Below are 19,776 nucleotides of genomic sequence, written 5' to 3'. Positions count from 1 at the left end.
TGTGGTCTGTCCATCTAAGGCAGCCAGCTAATATTAAAATAGCCCTAACAATAAAATAGCACCCAGCCAACCGTGAAGGCTTCTTCTGAGGGGGAGGAGAGCCTCCTTTCCCTGAGGATCATTCACAGGCTCTAGCTCCACCCTCCTTCCCTCCGCCCTGGCACTGGCCCGCACCTCTGGTGACCATCCTCGCACGTAATTCCCCAGCCTGGGCAGAAAAGGTTACTGGGCTCTTTCTCTCCCCGACCCAGACCGTATGCAGTTCTTTCACTGACCCAGATTCTGATCGGAAGCTAATTGTTTCGGATAATGACCTCCAGGACCCTCTGTGGGTGACGACCTGTTTATTATACTTACTGCCACTGAGGTGGGTGCAGTGGGGAGTGAGGAAAAGTAAAAGACCTGTACTTTCTCATCTCCAGGTACCAGAAGCTCCCGTAGCATCACAGCCACCAGGGTGGGCCCGGGCCTGCTGCCTGCCGGTGTGTCCCTCCCCCACAGGCTGTTCCCCGCCATGAAGGACCTTCTTCCCTATGCTGCCTGCTTCTTTGCCTTTTTCTCCACTGGGTTTTTGATTTTGGCCACCTGGACAGATTGTTGGATGGTGAATGCTGACGACTCTCTGGAGGTAAGAAATTAATACCCTCTCTTTTTTGGAGGCAGTCTAAATTTTCTCTCAGCCCCACTGCGATAGGGCATTCTCAGTTAGTGTGCTTCATTGGATGGATGATAGAAAGGTAGCACACTTGGTCACCTCACTACTCCCAGAATCTTTACACCCTCAGCTCATTTAACCCTCATACTAATCAATAACAAACCGTACTATCCCACTTTATAAATGAGGCAATTGAATAGTTCTTCTTTTTAAAGAATAGATTTACACAAGGGTTATAACTATCCATTAATTCACCTCTGCCACCATTACACAGACCAAACTGAACAATATTCCAGTAACAACTTTTTTAAGATAATTTTTAAATCTTACCACAATAGACTTTCCAAAAGGAGTGCTCATAATCCAAGTCATGGTATATAAAACACACCCAATTAGAAAGCAACAGAACAGTGTCATTTTAATTAACTTCCAACGGAAGAATACATTCAGAGGAAAACTCCACTTCATATCTGTGTAAAGGGGACAGATACAGATTTAAAATTTTTTCTGTTAAAAATGAGTCACACTTGGGAACAGCTATGCAAGGGATGGTGAGTACATTCACATTGGAGAATTTTATTTTTCTCGCTGAAGCAGATAAAAAAAGTGAATTTGAAGAACAAAAGTATTTCCTGTGGTCACAGGAATCTGAGAAAGTTGAAACTAAGCAAAAGAAAATCAATTTTTAACAATCTTGCAGTTTATTAGTAAGGTTTAGGAAAACACAGGTAAGAAAAAGAGGGAATATATCAAGAACTCACAAAGTGCATAACTGCACAATTTTATGTATATGTGGAACGGACAATTTATTCTAACAAATTCTATACCGTCATCTCTATGAAGTTTGAAAAAGATACTAAAACACAAATTTGCATACTTTTCTTCTAATTTTATTTACTAGACTCTCGAGTTGAACTTAAAAATGGAAAGTAATAATCTTTGTACCCTTCATGACCTTTGCTATTTATTTTTGCTTGCTTTCCAATTCTCTTCTGACTTTTACGTGACTTTGCAAAACCAATGGAGTTAAAAAATACCTTCCTAGTGCTGTAAAACGACATTTCTAAAAACTGTGATGGAATTGAACTGTTGTAAAGGAGGTCTGCTTTAAACTGAGTCCAGCGATGCACTTTATCTGGCTACGCATATGAGCAGTGAATGAAGAGAAAAATGCTTTTCAAGCCGGTACTCGGAAAAGTGCAAACATAACATTCCTCTTCCATTCGCTTGGTTTTCCAGTAGTAGGTGACCCAAATGAACAATAGGATGGCCCGGAGCATATTAAAAAGTGAATTAAAAAAATTTAAAGTCTGATCCAAAGTCGTCAATAAGATTATTTTTTGCAGCAATTTGAAAGTCTTTCTGATCAAGACGATGGAATTTCTAACCTCACTTGGTCAAACATAGAGTTTGAGGAAGGGTCCATGCATGTTGAAAGAGAGAGATCGGTAGTCCTGGCATTTAAAGTGCTTTCTTCCTTTCATTGTCATAGGTCAAACAATTTGCCACCTGCCTTGTACGAGAACACATCTAGTCAAAATGAATGGGAATAATCACTCCAGGTTATTCACCTTGAGTTAGTCTTTGATAATCTTGGAAAGCTTTAGGGAGCTTGTCTTAGCTCTTTCTTCATTCTCATATTGAAATACCTCCCCTACATAAGTACCATATGAAAAAGAGGAGCCTTATATCGAAGAATGCCCCCCTTCTCTTCCAGCAATTTCTCTGTCAATATTTTAAAGGGAAAGGAATCACTCAGAGTATGAGGAGAGATCAAAACATACACAAATAACCGTAAAGTGCTTAAACTTTACCAGTATATTACAGCCAAAGACCACTGCCCTTAATCCCCTTCAAAATACTCTTCCCCCACTTCCAACACACACTTGCCCCTTTTTTTCTCATCCCTTTTTGAAGCAGCTTTAGAAATTCTTTTTTGTGTGGGTCTATAGTTATGCTGCTGTGGTTGCCTTGATGTCCTGAACCAATTTTAAACATTTACTTTTCATGGTCATTTCGACGTTGAAGAGTCAGAAGTCTTCTGGAGCCATATACAGTGAATAAAGTAGGGACCAACACATTGTGGTGTTTTTATGAGGCTGCCTTTCTGTTGGATGACACTCAGCTGGGTATTCACCATATTGCTTTTAAGCACAATTCAGGAAGACAAGAAAAAGGACTTCCAAAACTGCTACAGAAAGGGCCAGTTATGGTATGCACACAGATGCTGGTGTGAGACACTGTACTTGGCATTGTATACTTTTCACCATACTAAGGGTTTCCGCTGGAGAATAGTGTCTATGCACTCAAGGATGTCATCTGTCACATTACAGATCCTATTCTACAGGCAAGGATGCTTTACTGTAAGCAAACATGTACTTTCATTTTACAAATACTAGTCATTCTGGCTGCTTTGTGAGACAGGTTTGAAAAACACACAAGGAAGTATGAGGAGACCAGTTAGGAGACGTTGGCCATAGAGTAGAAGGAAAACAATGGTATTTTGAATTATATAGTGCCAAAAAGCATGAAAAGATATGTAAAATACGAAGACCTCTAATTGATGAGGTTGGTAATTAACCACTTGTGGAAAAAAAAAAGGGTGCCAACTCAGAAGTCGAGGTTGAAATCCACCTTTCCACTGTGGGCCAACTGGAGGGCTGGTGGAATCTCGAACCTCGAGTATAAATGGCGGAGTATTAGCTTTTGTCCTGTGGTCATCACGGAACAATATCCTTCTATCATCTCACTGTGCGTTTTGGCATTTTTCCTGGCTTTGCTTATTATACAACGCCCAGAGCAGGACACAGTTCTTTCCAGTGGTCAGATTTCACGTCACAGTGAGCTGTGGTGATGTCCTGCCTCGACATGTAGTAGCTGTGTGATTTAGGCAGACTTTCAATTGCCATCGGCCACATTTCCTCTTCTGCAGAGGGAGAATAATAATACATACATCATAAGCATGTACCACAGCACCAGACAAATACAAATGGGCCAACAAATGTCAGATATGTTATGACTGATTTGCAGATCATTCTTTTGTTTTACTTCCAGAGGAAGGGATGACATTTTGTTTAGCATTCACTGAATAAATAGATATCAGATATAAGTTCTGTTCCTATTTTCACTATTGATCTTCTTGGAGAAACTTTGGTTAGTTCTTTGGGCTGTAATTTGCCAGTCTCTCATTTGTGATATTGGGTTTGGTTTTTTTAGTTTTAAGGCCAGGGGAATTAGGCACACAATAGAGTGCAAGAGCAAACCTTAGCAAGCAAAAGCTTGTGTTTCACACACAAAAAATAATTAATAGCATTGTTAACGTGTTAAATATATTAGAAAATATATAATTCTTAATTATCCAAACTGGGATAGAAAAGACATTTTCTTCACAAAGTTACTAGTATTTCTACTATTGGAAGGAAAAAGTATTTGACAAAATTGATTCCAGTTTGAGTTAATTTTTTTCTTAATTATCTCCAGTGAAACTGCTATACAGCCAGTACTGTTGTAATTAAAATTTTATTACTTCAAAAGATGGTTGCTCACATTGGAATTTATTTTATCCTCCTAATTGGGTTCTCTCCTGGAACTTCTATTTGCATTAATGATGTTATAATTCTTTCAAATATAAAGTACATATTAAAGTTATTATACCTGGGATGTGCTCTGATTATTCACAGACCAGTTTTACTTTCTAGCAGACATTTAAGAGCGCACACATTCTTGTACTCAGCTCCTGATTTTCTACGGCATTAGTACTGGTGTTCACACTACAGGTGTTCGTGATGCATTGCACTTAGGAAATGACAGAGCTCCATTCGCATACTTCCCATATCATGCTGAGAATGAATGAATGGAATATGGTATAAGACGATCTGTAAAAGTTTCACATTCAACCTTATATGAAAAATATCTCTGTGGAGCCACAAATACTTCCTCTTTGTAAAAGCAAGATCTTATGCTCCGAGACAATGTAACGGTTTTCAATATATGTACTTGGCTCATCTTTTTAATAGCGCAGGAGTAAAGATTTCATCTCAGGAGATGTCTAATCAGGTTGATGACAAGTGGTAATATATCTCAATAATAGGGCTTTGCGATTGGTGCTTTGAAGAGAGAAACATTTTAGGAAGGAAAGAAAATTAAATAACATTGTATAATGAGTCACTCAACATAAATGTGATCTCTGCCACTGGACAAATACCACTGCATTTGTGGTGCCACATTTTTATAGGAAAGAACTCTAATGCATGTAACCCAAATAAATTTTTTTAAAAATTTAAATTTAAATGTTTAGATGGCTTGGCTGTGTAAATCAAGTCATACAACTGCGAAGGTCACAAAAATTACATTTTACACTTTGAAATACCCCATTCCTTATCATTTATATCTTCAGTCTGAGTAACCAAGCAGAAGTAATACAAACAGATTTTGTTAAACTCATGACTATCTTTCCTAACTTATAAAATAAGGGAATTCTTATTGTGATTATGTAAGTCTTAGTCCCTAACCCATACTATGTCCAATCTTGACTTAAGTTATAGTACGAGATGAAAAAAACATAAAACAAAATGCAAAAGTAAAAACTTCAGAATTCTGATTTTGAAAATTCAAATGAGTTTTAGAATTAAAATATTTCTGTTTTTAGTAGTAAAAGCATACTATTTATCAACATGTTACTAAAATATATGTATCTTAATAAATAAATTTGAGTAAGTACTGTACACACATGAATTGCAGTTTCAATGTGAAAACATGTTAGTCCGAGGATGGTAAAATCTTGTGAAAATTATAAATAATGTGTATAAGCAAGGTGCTTTTTAAAATAAAGTATCTTAATGGATTAGTACATTTATATTAGGTTTATGCATTATTCATACTTCCACATTTATAACCTAATACATATTTATAAAGAAACCCTTGCTTGATCCTTGTCAACTAACAATAAATATTTACTACCTCTGTTGTATATACATTATATCTTAAAATATATAATATAGCCTATTGTATAATGCATTTACATATGTAATTATGTAACATGTACATTTAATGTAGGGTGGACATTTAATATATTTATATATGTGCATATATATTCTATCATACACATAATTATATTACATGTGTGACATACATACACTTGCATCTATATATGTATCTCTGTGTACATATATACATTACATATATTTACATTTATTATATTTATATATCACTATATGTACATGTGTAAGAAATACACATATAGAACTCTTTAACTGGAAAAGTGGTAATTATCAAATATTTTTGATTTTCTCTAATTCTCAGCAAATATATAAAAAGAAAAGGCAGGCAAATTGTGTTGGTTCTTGTGTTTCAGGAATGACAAGAGAGAAATTCACCAAAAATAGAAGAAAGAACTCATTTTATTCATTTAGTTTTATTTTATTTAAATTAATTGCACTTTAAATGATACAAAAACATAAAAGTCATACATATTAATGAGATTCCATATGCTGTTTGGGTACGTGTATACATTGTGTAATGTATCTACCAGGTTAAACATATCTTTCTCTGCAGTGTTTTTTGATGACACATTCAAGATCCTGTCTCCTGGCTTTTTGAGTTGTACAGTACATTATCATAACCTATAAAGGCCCCACTGTGCAATAGCACACTGGAACTTCTTGTTCCTATCTAGGTGTTACTTAGAACCAGTTGATAAGCTTTCCCACATCCCTCTTTCCCATCCACTTCTCCCCTGACTCTGATCACCACCATGTACACTCTACTTCGATGAGACCTGCTTTTTAGATTCCACCTACGATAGAGAAAAGAAAAATGTACTTGCCTCTTGAGATCATGCAGTATTCGTTTTTTTGTGCCTGGTGTGTTTCACTTACCATAAGGTCCATCACTTGGAGAAGACTTTAGGAAACTGATGAGAAGTTTAAAATAGTAAGTCTCAGGATTAAGGGAGTGATTTATGACACTGTAACTCAAATGGGGACAGTCATCATCGGTATGATTTCCTATAGCTGTTTAAACATTATCCTACTCCTCCTTAGTGTTCTAGTAAGCACTTTCCAGAGCCAGACAGTAAGACGGGGTCCAGGATGACACGAAATCTGCATATGCTCTTCAGTCTAAGTAGTTCTTTTGACTCCTAGATTTAGCTGTTCTAGTTAAAAGCACATATGAAGTAACAATTGTGCCTACAGCACATTAGACAGCATTATCAGTAACTGTTTTCTACTCCAAAGCTCAGATGAGAGTTAATATGCATATGTGTGAATTAGAAAAAAAAATGACAAGTTTTTGTCTTCAATAAAGTATACCTATTATATATCAAGAAGCAGAAAGTACAGGATTTTTGAAACAAGGTCCAAGTTCATCTTAATTCACAGCATTTAGTTAGCATATCCATTAGTACATGAAAATCATTCAATTAATATAATTTCCATTATGACAGACAAAAGCATTAAATGCACTTCCAAATATAATACAATGATTATTCTAAAACTATGGATGGACAAATTGTTATGGAATCTCAGGGTAGGCAGAGATTAATTTCAGGTCAGTGAATGGAAAGACTCATAAAAATATTTATTGAAATAATATATACTGATAATATATAAATTCTCTTTTGCATTATTTTGTATGTTATCTATAAAACACAGAAGTGAACATTAAAAGGAAGAAGCTCAAATTTGGAATGTTCTGTTTCAGATGACCCTCTGAGATAAAAGTTATTAATTAACATTTTGCATTTTTTGCCCTTTCAGAAAGATTAGCCGTGATATTTTAAACTTCAGCCTCCTTTTTAAGAATTTTATTTTAAAAGCTGAAGAACTTACATTTGTTTTGCTTTTAGAGAATTTCTTAGAGACCATTTTATAAAAGAGGATTAGGTCAACTGGAGACTGTATATTATAGCAAGGAGGGCTATATGATATGATATGATAATATGAGATCTTTCAACCTTGCATTTTATGCACAAAGGCACCTTTGAGGGTGTCTCTGGTAAGTGCTGTATTAACGCAGAATTTTAGTTAATTACCACTATTCTCACGTACCTTAACTGAGGGTGAATACCAAACAATTTAATAGTGTGCCCCTGAGCATTAATAGCTAATGAAATTGGATTCCTTGTTTCCTCTAATGAGCTCATTACTTTTCTAAATATGGTCATTGCAGGTAAATGATCAATAGCCTTAGACTTGACAACACTTCCGGATTATTTCGCCAAGGCAGAAATGCTTTTATTCACGTAGAGTAAGATGTTTTGTGTCTAATCTCAGACCACTTTCTAAGTAATGTAAAAATGAGTAGATACAACAAAAATGTTTTAGTGGCTGTCTTAGGCAATAAGAAATTGTAGACAATAGTCTGATTATAGCGTAATGATTTCATATCCGCAGTGCACAGCTCCAGTGAAGATTAACTAGATACAGTGTGTTTGTTGACTGAGGGACTCAAGAGTTATGGGCTCTGGAAAGGCTTGCTGTCTTCCAAGGCATAACAGCTCCATGCCTAGTGCCTATGCTACATTGGTTTCCTCTGGGTGCTGTAACAAGTGGGTTACAAAGTGGGTGGAATCATCCAAGAGGAAGTTGTTCTGTCATAGTTCTGAAGGCCTGAATTCTGAAGTCAAGGTCTTGGCAAAACTGTTCTGCTTCTGAAGATTCCAGGGGAGAATTTGCTTCTCATTTCTTCCAGCTTCTGCTACTTTCTTCTGGCTCCACGACTCCAGTCTGTATCTCTGCATCCACATTGCCTCCTTCGCTTTTGTCTCCCCATTTTCTTATTTGAGAAATGGATTACCACAGTCATATCTCACAAGATCTTTTAAATAAAGAAATAATTATATGCCTAAGTAGTAACTATTTCAAAATATAGACTCAGTGCAGAGTCACTAATTATTATCATTTATAAGTGCTTTACACATAAAGGCATCATATTAAAAACTGTAATGGAATTGCTGCCCGGAGAATTCTACTTGGTCTACAGCGGGGCTTTAATGCAGAATACGGGGCTCAGAATTTCATGGTGCATATATTCCTTAACGTGAATGTGTGTGTGTGTGTGTGTGTGTGTGTGTGTGTGTGTGTGTGTAAAGCAAAATGTTTGCTTCCTTTCCTATTCACAGTAACTTAGCATCCTTTTCTCAGCATTCCTCTTCCCACCCTTCCCAGTTATTTATTCTTTCTTAGGGGGAAACTGAACTTTTAATTTTCCAGCATAATTTAAACTTTACTCAACTATTCCCAGGTTGCCAAGGTAAAGTGAATCCATCACGCTTAAGAAAGAATCATGCTGTACTCCATATACCTGAACTATGTTGACAGCCTGTATACTTTGTGTTGATACGTTTGAAATTGTAAAAAACTAAATTCTTCTGTTACATACAGTGTAAGAGAACGGAGAGGTTTGATATACTGGTACTTTTAACTCTAACTGGACCCTTGTATCTAGATACTGTCTCCAAGTAAAAATGCTTTACAGCTGCCAGATTGCATGAAAGTAATCCTCCAGTTTTTTTTTTAATATATCATAGCTTAAGCATTTGTTGTATGTCAGTAGAGAAGGGAGGAAAGAAACTTGGGGATTTTAGTCATTTTTTGATTTTTTTTCATTTATGAACTTTTCTTTGCTAGCTTTAAATATATGAACCTCATATAAAATAACATGGGGAAAACTAAGAACCAAAGCCTGTCGTGTAAAGGTACAAGATCCCAAAGAGGAATGTAACTGTATATATACCTAAAATATACCAATAAACTTAATGGGAAAATAAATAAATAAATAACATGAACCTCGGGGTTATAATGAAGAAAAATTAATGTATGTTCCTAATAGACTCAAGGCATTAATAGTTATCTTCCATGGCTTTTTAGACTTTTATGAATAAATGGCAAGACAAGAAAGTGAAATGAATTATCTTCATGTTAAACCATGGCTAGATGGTGGAACTAGCCATAGATATTCAAGTGTATTTAGTTCTGGTTTTATGCCTTTTCGCCATAACTTATTTGTTCATACACACACATGCATCAAGAAATGGATCCTTTCCCCTCTTACCTGGACAGCCTTCATTTGCCAGTACTTAAGGGCGGGGCCGGGGATTCAGCTCAGTGGTTCCATGCCTGCCTCGCAAGCACAAGACCCAAGTAAGCGCACGCAAGACCCGAGTTCGATCCCGGATGCCAACAAAACAAAACAAAAAATTTAAAGGCAAATCTTCTAAAATGCTTTTCAGTCAAATTCTGATCAAGCTTGTAACCACTGTCCTCTATTAAACAGGAAAGCCGAGTCCTCCCTCTGCTGGGGGGGAACCGAAGTGTGTCTGAGTGAGAGTTGTTTCACACATTGTCTTTCCAATCCCCAGGTGAGCGCGAAATGCCGAGGCCTCTGGTGGGAGTGCGTCACCAACGCCTTCGACGGTATTCGCACCTGTGAGGAATACGACTCCATATATGCGGAACACCCCTGTATGTATTCCTCAGCGCCCCGGCTGCCAGCAATGGCGTTCCCAAGGAAGTTGGGCTCAGATTGACATCGTGTGGCTTTGCTTTCTGTACTGTCCATTAAGTGTGTGCAGTTTGAAACGCTTCTCTTAGAAGCTGAATTTATGATACATAAAGTGAAAAATATTTTAGAGATATTTTTATCTTTTCCCATATATTTGCAAACTCCTTGAGGATAAAAATATCTTTTCTTGGCTATTCACCAAAGGGTCTGGCAAAGCACCTTGTGTGTAGTAGATGTATAGTAAATACTTTTTAAAAATTGAAATATATTCATTGTGTGTTCATGGCTTTATGTTCAGAATCGAGTCAGACGAAGGGCCTTTCTGAAATGTCTCTCAGAAATGACTTGGCTCAAGTGGGGAGTCTGCAGTTATTTCCATTGAACTTTGTAGGAAAAAGAGAGGTTGAGATGGAGGGACAGAGACAGAAAGAGAGAGCCAAAGGCAGACACACAAAATATGGAGATCGATGGATGAAAAACTCAACACAGGCAGTACATGGTTAGCAGTAATATTAAAGCCAGGTTCAGATCTTAGTTAAGTATTTACAAGGTCCATGCTTCTATGAATAAAAGAATCTCTTAAAAATCATTGAATCTCTCAGTCCTTTTCTATAGCACTTATTTATTTCATGTATTTATAACATTCAACTCCACCAAGAGATAACAACAATGGTCCCGTTATTAAAGCAAAGTGGTTTCAGTCCTCTTCAAGGTAAATGTTGGTCATGGTGCCACACAGAAAAAGCTCTTCTCAAGAAGTGTTAGAAGTAACTGCAATATGTCTTTCCCCCTGGAGAGCTGTTTCAGTCTAGGGAAAAATCATTCAAACAAGGAATGCTCTAAAATATCTTCAACCTACTACTTAGGAGTTAGGTGTCTGAAACAGCTTAACATAATTCATAGAGCCTTTTGCTAATTTTCCATTTCCACAAAATTATCTCAAGTCTCTTCCCTTTCCTTTTTTATACTACAGCAGTTCTCACAGAGAAGCATGGTTTAATGAATAAGTATAGAGATTTATATGGGCAATTTGCCTATTTCAAAAATTCAAGGCATGGCCAGAGCTCAGGGGAAAAAAATCCCAGAAATTTAAATGTTTAACGCCTTTAAATGTGGTTATGTACATTTACGCTAGAACAAAATAAAGTAACCCGTAAAGAACTAATTACTGTCATATTTTATATATGCTATCTTATTTCTTTTGTTGTCATTTATGACATTTAAATAATATACAAGATCCATGTTTTCTTAAAACATCACATGTTTAAAGACAATGGGATAAAAATGTATTCTAGGATTCTCTACATTAAGGTGTTGCTTAGGAAGAAATAGAACTTTCTTTTTAGGATTTGTTGTTTTCAAACAAGTACACCTGGAGAACTCTTTCTAGTGCCCTGCAGACCTAGGCTGTGTGTCCCCAGATTAATTTGATTTGCAGGATCCTACTGATGAAGACAATTTGAGTCTCCCTGAATCCACCTAATGATCCCTTTCTGGTGGCCAAGTCTCATATGATCCTGAAGACGGAATCCCCTGTCAGGGCTTCCCTCCAAGAACCAGGCCCCTCAACACCCTGTAGGCATGAATCCGGGAGCACTACAGAGCCCCCCCAACTGGGGAGAAGAGGATGGGAGAGTCTCACCATGAAGGAGAAAATCTGGATGCATTCAGACCACCCAGTCGTGTTAGTACTCTTAAGCCTGGGTAGTCCCAGATCCCAAAAGGGGAATGAAGAGATTCCAGAGGAGGAGCTCATGGGCCTGGTCAGCACCAGGAGGCCCACTTGGGTTGTCAGGGGCGTATGTTGAAATAGAGACCACTGTTATTGCTTAATAAGCTTTATATTTGTCTCTTTCCTCAATTTCTAGAAAAATAAAGTGAGTCTTGTGTTTGGTACATGGAACTTTTTTTTTTTTTGAAACAATGATCACTTTTAAAATATTACAAATTGAATTTTAAGGACAAATATATATTGACATATATGCATAAATAAGAATATATGCGTGTATTAGATTTGCAAGGTGGGGAAATTTTATGCACAAATTTGTTCCCTCGAATATGTGATGTGGATATTATTTTATATTTTAAATAAGGAGAATTGGCTGCATTTCTGCAAACAGTGTATTACCAAAATGAGCCCTAGTTTTGCCTCGCCGTTGAGGACAAATGATTTAAAAAGCGAGGAGATTCCTGATCACTCTGCAAATAATATATAATTGCCCCGTGAAAGGAATCAATTTCATTACTGTCACCCATCAGCCAGCTAACAACAGTGCTTCCAGCCTCCTGCAGTTAATCCTCAGAGTGCGGTAAAACATCCCCGTTTTTAGCTTAATGTAACTACGACTCAGAAGTTGGGAGGCTCTTAAGTTGAGGATGCTTCTAGTGCAGATGATGGCTGCTACTCCACCCCTATGAGCCTTCTGCCTACACTCTTCAGGCTGTGGCTTTAATGAATGATTCTGAGACAAGGCAGGGCTACATGCATAATAGGGACTGTTAGCCAAGAAGACTCACTCCCTGAAGGACTGCTAACATGAACTGGCTTGCCAAGATAGTCTTCGATTTCATGAGTTCTCTTCCTTTCTTGCGGCCTACTTATGGCTCCCACCATCCTGAACTGGCAAGGGAAATCTTAAATGACTTTGCCCTCTATTCACGTGCAAAACTGGAAACAATTATATGTAAGTGTTCAAGAAAACTTCAAAAAATTTTAGTGGTCTTTATTTCATCTATGAATTGGATATTTATTGGGTAACTTCTGCAGAAAAGATATTATACCTTCAATCCAGCATTTGCCTATAATACTCTAAAAGCAGAAGGCAAAAAAGATGCAATTTATTTAGCACCTCGTTTCTCCCAGGATGCTGCCTGCTAAAATGACAACAAAACTAAGTAGTGACCTTTTCAAACTAAGTAATGACATTCACAAGGACATCAATAATTTTATAATAGTTTTGAATTTTATGAAGAAATCAGGGGTGTTCATGTCCAAGTTTATGCAAACGTAAAATATGGCATTTATTAGGGGTTTGTGTTATTATGTGTACAGTTGCCTGTGTTTAATGCACCTCTGGGATTTAATCTGTTTCTCTCCCTTGATTCTGCTGTAACCACTTGTCCTGGTCGCACAGTGAAGCTGGTGCTCACTCGAGCGTTGATGATTACTGCAGATATCTTAGCTGGTTTTGGATTCGTCACCTTGCTCCTTGGTCTGAACTGTGTGAAATTTCTCCCGGACGAGCCTTTCATTAAGGTCCGCATGTGCTTTGTGGCTGGGACCACCTTATTAGTAGCAGGTACGGAATAGGGCTAGTAGTGGGCTTGGGGATTCTCACCTGAGGATTTGGGGTGAAAGAGAAGGGTGCCGTTCCAAGAAGTTCATTTGAGGGCCACAGGTGGCTTTTCCAGATTAAAGAAACAAAAAGTCCAATCTACATGATATGAACAAGCAATACATCGCATACTTGAATTTCATAACAATTATTGCAAAGGCCCATTACCCTTAATATTTCTCAAAATGCTCCCCGTCACTTCGAGCACATCTATCCCTCATTCTCGCCACTTTCGGAGGCAATTGTCAAAGTCCCTTCTTGCGAGTATGTTTTCTTGGTAGCCTTCATATCCAGAATCCATTCAGAACACTTTTTCCACTGGATCTGACACCATGTGATTTCTGGCTCCTGCCTCGAGTCAAAATGATCAGAAAAGCTAAATGTTGTGAGCAGTATCTGGACATGAAGGGAGAGGAATTCCAAAACCTTCTGGAAGGGGCAAGAAAGATGAGGTTTGTGTGTTTCAAGTGAGACAGTATTTCAAGGATGATTAATGGCTAAGTCTTTTAATATAGTGGTCTTTTAAAAATGTAGAACTTCACCTTTTATTTTGTTCATACCTCCTAAAAAAGCATACTTTCTTTACCTTTAGAATGAGATGATTAGCGTTTTTGTTAACATCCCAGATTAAGGTAGGTTGAAGTTCTTACATTATTGTGTTCCTACTTAAAAAAGTTATAGAATGTTTTCAGTTTTTAAAATTATTTATTATGTGAGAATTCCTAGAGTAAAGTCCTTAAGCTCTAAGATGTCACTTCCTTATCTGTACTCTAAATAGGTATTTTTCTTTTTAAGGAATAAGTTAAATTAGCCAAGTCATGCAATAAATTTTTCTTTTATGCTACTGCATTTTATCATAAACTTAGCAAAAATAGATAATATTATCATCTGAACTGACAAAGCAAATAAAGAAATAAAATTCAGAAGCTAAAAATCAAGTGTAACAAGTGAGTCAAGAGGTATCTTCTTTATATGGTGTTTATTTGTAAAAGCAAAATTGATTTTTCACTCATCCATCTTCAACTTCAAAACATAGTCTTCCTCTTTTGCAATGTGTATTATTGCATCTTAATGCAAATTGTGAGAGATTATACTGCTGAAGAGACCAAAGTTAAGGAAGATCATAAACCAAAAGGACATACCTCCACAGAAAAAACCATCTTATAATGGGAAGAATTTAGCAAGTAAATGTAAATGAGAAATTGACTGAGTACTATGGAGTAGTGAATGTGTACAGGGCTTTTGAACTAAGAACACACAAAGATATAGTTTCACCTTTCTTTCATTTCCAAAGCTGCAAATTGTGGTGCAGTAATGTCTACCTCAGAAAACTGAAAGCTCAGGGTAGGCAGAGGAAGCTCTTAGCAGAAGCCCCACATCTTACCTCCTCAGAATGGGGCTTCCTTGGTGTTTTTGCACTGAAATTTGAGTTTAGGCTCTGAACTCAGGTTGTATTTAAAAGTTACAAGAATTTAGTAATTCTTCCAAAACATTCATTTCCATGCTCAGCCTCCGTAGAAGGTAATCTTTTTGTACATAACAGTTTGTTTTATTTATCAAACTTAAATGTTGTTTAAAGCTGAGCAATTTTGTTCCAGAATGGTCTGAGGCTAGACATCCCACTGTAAAATAAGAGGACAGAGCCATCTTTTGGAAAAAACGAAAGTCACCGGTAAAAATATCTGTAGAAATAACAGTGACTAACCAACTGGCCAGATGCTGAGGGTTTTGAAAGCACTATTCAGAATGAGTATGCTACATCCATATATTTACAAAAAAAAAAATGTTTGTTGTCTGCATTGAACTATCCAAACAAGAATTTCCTACTTAAGCCAGTGGGTAATAATAGAGGAAAGCTCTAGCAGTTTTTATCTCTGTTTCTAAAGTTTATATACTCCTGAGTTTTGTTCTTAAACTAAATGCATTAAATAATTACAAATAGTTATTACGTAGACATCACAGACTCCCCAGGAGGAAAATGTAGAAGTTATAGATTTTGGAGTTACAAATTTTAGAAATACCCTTTACCCTCCCACATTTCCATTTTATTGTTCTTGCTTTTAAGCCTTGCCATACAACCAAAACACTTAAAATAAGAGGAAGCCAATGGCATCATTTCAACCTAAACCACTGTCAGAGAGGCTGACTATGGGGATTCAATTTCACTCAATGCAGTAAAATTTCTTGATCCATTCTGATGCAGTGTAAAAGAAGTGGGAGATAAAGATTTATTAAAAATACAGAAAATTTTAACTCATTTGTTTCAGATACTGAAAAGTCAGTCCAGAAGGAATATTTGCTCTAAACTATACCTGATTGTGTGTTCTTTCAGTCTTTCTTCTTATTTTTAAAATATTTTCTTTATACAATTCGGTCATGAGCTGAATAACATTTTAGCCAAGAACAGGCCATGACAGTGGCTCCCTACAGCTATAATGGAGCTAAAATTGTACCTGATTGTGTGCTCTTTCAGTCTTTCTTCTTATTTTTAAAAATATTTTCTTTATACAATTCGGTCATGAGCTGAATAACATTTTAGGCAAGAACAGGCCATGACAGTGGCTCCCTATAGCTATACTGGAGCTAAAATTGTATCACCTAGTGACTGTGTAGCAGTGGTAACATAATAACACAAGGCATTGCTCACCTGTTTGTTGGGATGCAGATGTAAAAATTAAAAAAAAAAAAAAAACCTACTGCCCTACCTGATAATGATAATTAACAACTATGCTGATGGCTAACACATTTACTATATTATACTTTTTATCACTATTTTGGAGGACATTCCCTCTACTTCTAAAGATAATTCATTGCAAAACAATATGCTGTGTTTCACTGACAACACCCTCATATCATTCTTGTTTGCCTCATTTCTTCATTTCATGCCCTTCTCTTGGGCTTGGTTTATTTTTAGATTGCTACATTTATTGTGGCCAGAGGAGAGCAGGCTACGCTCTATAGCTTGGGGTTAAGGTGGGCTCTCCCATCTAGCTTTGGGTATGTGCACTCCATGCCTTTCGCACAGTGCTGAAGTCTCCTGTAAACACCTTTATCATTAAGCGACACATGACTATTCTAAAATAGCTTCGGAAAGATAGGACAAGTAAAGAAAATCTAGTGATTATTTTAGGCTCACACAAGCCAATGAGCACTGCATTATTCCATTTTTGTTGTACCTTTTATGTATAAACAGAAACAAACTTTGGAGAATTTAGGAGACGAAATATAAAAGACAAAGGTAGAAGAATTACCCTGAAATTGAGTTGCCCATGAGTCTATGATGTCATCATTACCTCTTTAGGCAATACATTGTGAGAAGTAAGCAGGTTTCCTTGCATTTAAATTTGGGAAACATTCTGTGTTATCTTACAATCCCCTCTTCCATTCAGGTGCTCCAGGAATCATAGGCTCTGTGTGGTATGCTGTCGATGTTTACGTGGAACGTACTTCTCTGACTTTTCATAATATATTTATTGGCATCCAATATAAATTTGGTTGGTCCTGCTGGCTCGGAATGGCTGGGTCTCTAGGTTGCTTTTTGGCTGGAGCTGTCCTCACCTGTTGCTTGTACCCCTTTAAAGGTAAGAACCAAGTAAGTAAAATAACACATTTCCTTGCTTCCACCATCAAGGCCAGTGGTAAAACATTTCATTAAGATGAAGCCTAATGATATTGAAATTTCTACTTATTGCCATTAAAAATTCCAATTGGTCATAGACAAATGAATTGAAATACTCAAGTTTTACTAAAAAGTTATTAGTATACTGATGGAAAAAATATATCCATGGCTATAATTTTATCCAATATTAAATATGTAATGGTTTTAAAATTATTTTTAATTTTAACATAATATAAGTAAACATCGATAAATACAAGCATACTCTTTCTAATGCATTGACAAAAATAAAATAAATTCCATGTCAAAATAATTAGAGTAATAACAGTGGTTAATATACCATGTATCACGATATTAAAAGAATGGTCAAAATTTTATTCAGAGTACAAGTCATAGACAAAATAAGATTCTCTCTCACAAAGAAGAAACAAACAAAAGGAAAAATCTTTCTTTTCAATAAACACAAAAAGCATATTATATATGAAACAAATTAGCATTTACCTTAAAATATTATGAAACAATAGATTTGGTAATTTGGAGAGTTATCTGAGGTTGATATATCATAAATTTTTGTACACCTATCTTCACCCAGCCAGCTAAATTCAGGCACAAATACAGAAGTGAATTGACAGCCCTTCAAATGGTTATAAATAAAGAATTTAATGTGTTACATTGCATTTCTTAAAGCTTCACTCTAAAAACTATGACTCCTCTTATCAGAAAGAAAGAAAGAAAAAAGAGAGAGGAAGAAAGAAAGAAGGAAGGAAGGCAGGAAAGAAAGAAAGAAAGAAAGAAAAAGAAAGAAAGAAAGAAAGAAAGAAAGAAAGAAAGAAAGAAAGAAAGAAAGAAAGAAAGAGAGAGAGAGAGAGAGAGAGAAAGAAAGAAAGAGAGAAAGAAAGAAAGAAAGAAAGAAAGAAAGAAAGAAAGAAAGAAAGAAAGAAAGAAAGAAAGAAAGAAAGAAAGAAAGAAAAGAAAGAAAAAAGAGAAAGAGAAAGAAAGGTTACTGGGATAAATTTTCAGACTACAGATAACCTTGAGGATGAAATTTTTATATTTTTTTTCTAGGATTGTTCTTACGATTCCTAAAACAAAACAAAACAAAAAAACCCAAGCAAACAGGGCCAGGCATTTAGTTCAGTGGTTCAGTAAGTGCAAGGACTTGAGTTCGATCCCCGGTACAACAAAAAAAAACTCAAAAAACGATTCCTAAACAATTCCTACTAAAATGTTTATTTCAACCCTTTTTGGGAAAAACCATACAAAATTGTGTTTTTTCTGAAATTTTGTAAAATTTACCGAGTCATACTTACTTTTGATTTCTCTGCATTTATCTTTTTCAGACGTTGGGCCTGAAAGGAGCTACCCTTATTCCACCAGGAAGTCCTACTCAACTGTAGGGGTTTCCACGGCAAAGTCACACAACGCTCTTCGGACAGAGACCGCCAAAATGTACGCTGTCGACACAAGGGTGTGAAGGGGCCGGAAGCCACCTGTGTTTACACAGTCAGTGTACATGGTCAGTCAGCCAGTTGCGTTCAAGTTGATAACATAGACGTCCAATCCTGGGAAAATTATTTACACTTTTTCTTCCAATAAATTGCTAGCTTACTCCAAATGTTTGACGCTACTGTCCCTTCTCCTTTCCATATTCTCTACTTCTCTCCCACACCCACTTTCCCCATATTCTAAGATAAGGGTGCTAGAATGTAGACATGTTTGCTTCTTATTTCTACATTGCTATTAGAAAATATGACATGGTAATATTAAAATACGATGACACTTCCAAAATACAAAACAATTCTTAAAAGACTGGGAAATCTCAACTTTGAGAAAACTGACAAACTCTCAGCTCCCTGACAGTCCTTTGGTTCAATTGTTAATACTTTCAGTGAGTGAGTGAGTTATTTCATAACTTTGAGGAAGATTATTCTTCCAAATTCAACTTGTTTATCAAAGAGTAACACTGCTATGATTTAGTCAAAACTGAAAAAGTAAATATCACCTTTATGGATCAGCCACTGGTGGGAATTAAAGATAAGCTCCTGTTTCACGCTCTAAATGTCAAAGGCAAATGCTAAATTAATGTAGGAACCAGGGATGAATTTCTGCCTCATTAACAACATACAGTGTCAGTATATTCCTTCACCAGCACTCCAATTTTGACTGTATGTTGTCACACTGTTAGACTGCAACAACAATAGCACATTTAGGGAGGACACTCATTGATTAAACATCCAAAATTAGTGATTTTCCATTTCTTTTTTTCTCATTGTTTATTGGTACATTTTAGGTATACAGTACAGTTACATTCATCATTGGGATCTTGTACTTTTACATGACAGGTCTTGGTTCTCATTTTTCCCCTTGTCCTGGCCTTCCCTTCACCCCCGTCTACCTCCCCATTTATAAACACTTTATTTCCATTTGTTTATTTTCTCATATTTTTTTTCTTTTCCCTTATTAACTTTCCCCTACCCTTCCCACTTTCCCTGCACCTTTAGCCCTTTTCTTCCTATTTCATAGTGTCAATTACATCATTAGGATCTCATGTACTACTATAGAAATCAATATGGAGATACCTCAAAGAGCTGGGACTAGAGGTTCCATTTGACCCAGCCATCCCTCTGCTGGGTATCTTTCCAAAAGAATTAAAAGAATCGTATCAC

At 36.4% G+C, this 19,776-nt stretch overlaps 1 protein-coding gene across 1 annotated transcript; it reads left to right on the top strand.

Annotated features, from left to right (window-relative positions):
* The first annotated feature begins 128 nt into the window (after positions 1 to 128).
* Positions 129 to 19,420, top strand: Cldn16 (claudin 16). Its single transcript, XM_010624110.3, has 6 exons — positions 129 to 328; positions 423 to 628; positions 10,017 to 10,119; positions 13,294 to 13,458; positions 16,884 to 17,075; positions 18,451 to 19,420. Exons 1-6 carry the CDS (start codon positions 310 to 312, stop codon positions 18,582 to 18,584), a joined length of 819 nt encoding a protein of 272 aa, XP_010622412.1. The 5' UTR covers positions 129 to 309; the 3' UTR covers positions 18,585 to 19,420.
* The last annotated feature ends 356 nt before the right edge of the window (positions 19,421 to 19,776 follow it).

Source organism: Fukomys damarensis, unplaced genomic scaffold, assembly GCF_012274545.1.
Source record: "Fukomys damarensis isolate Sample0158 unplaced genomic scaffold, DMR_v1.0_HiC HiC_scaffold_12, whole genome shotgun sequence".
NCBI lineage: Eukaryota > Metazoa > Chordata > Mammalia > Rodentia > Bathyergidae > Fukomys > Fukomys damarensis.
Note: the sequence above shows the minus strand (reverse complement) of the source record. Positions and strands in the feature narration are given on the sequence as shown.

What these genes read in the sequence shown, in the direction of transcription:
- Cldn16 (XM_010624110.3), top strand. An exon ending in ATGCTGACGACTCTCTGGAG is followed by an intron (nt 629 to 10,016) that starts GTAAGAAATTAA and finishes TCCAATCCCCAG; the next exon opens with GTGAGCGCGAAATGCCGAGG. An exon ending in GACCACCTTATTAGTAGCAG is followed by an intron (nt 13,459 to 16,883) that starts GTACGGAATAGG and finishes TCTTCCATTCAG; the next exon opens with GTGCTCCAGGAATCATAGGC.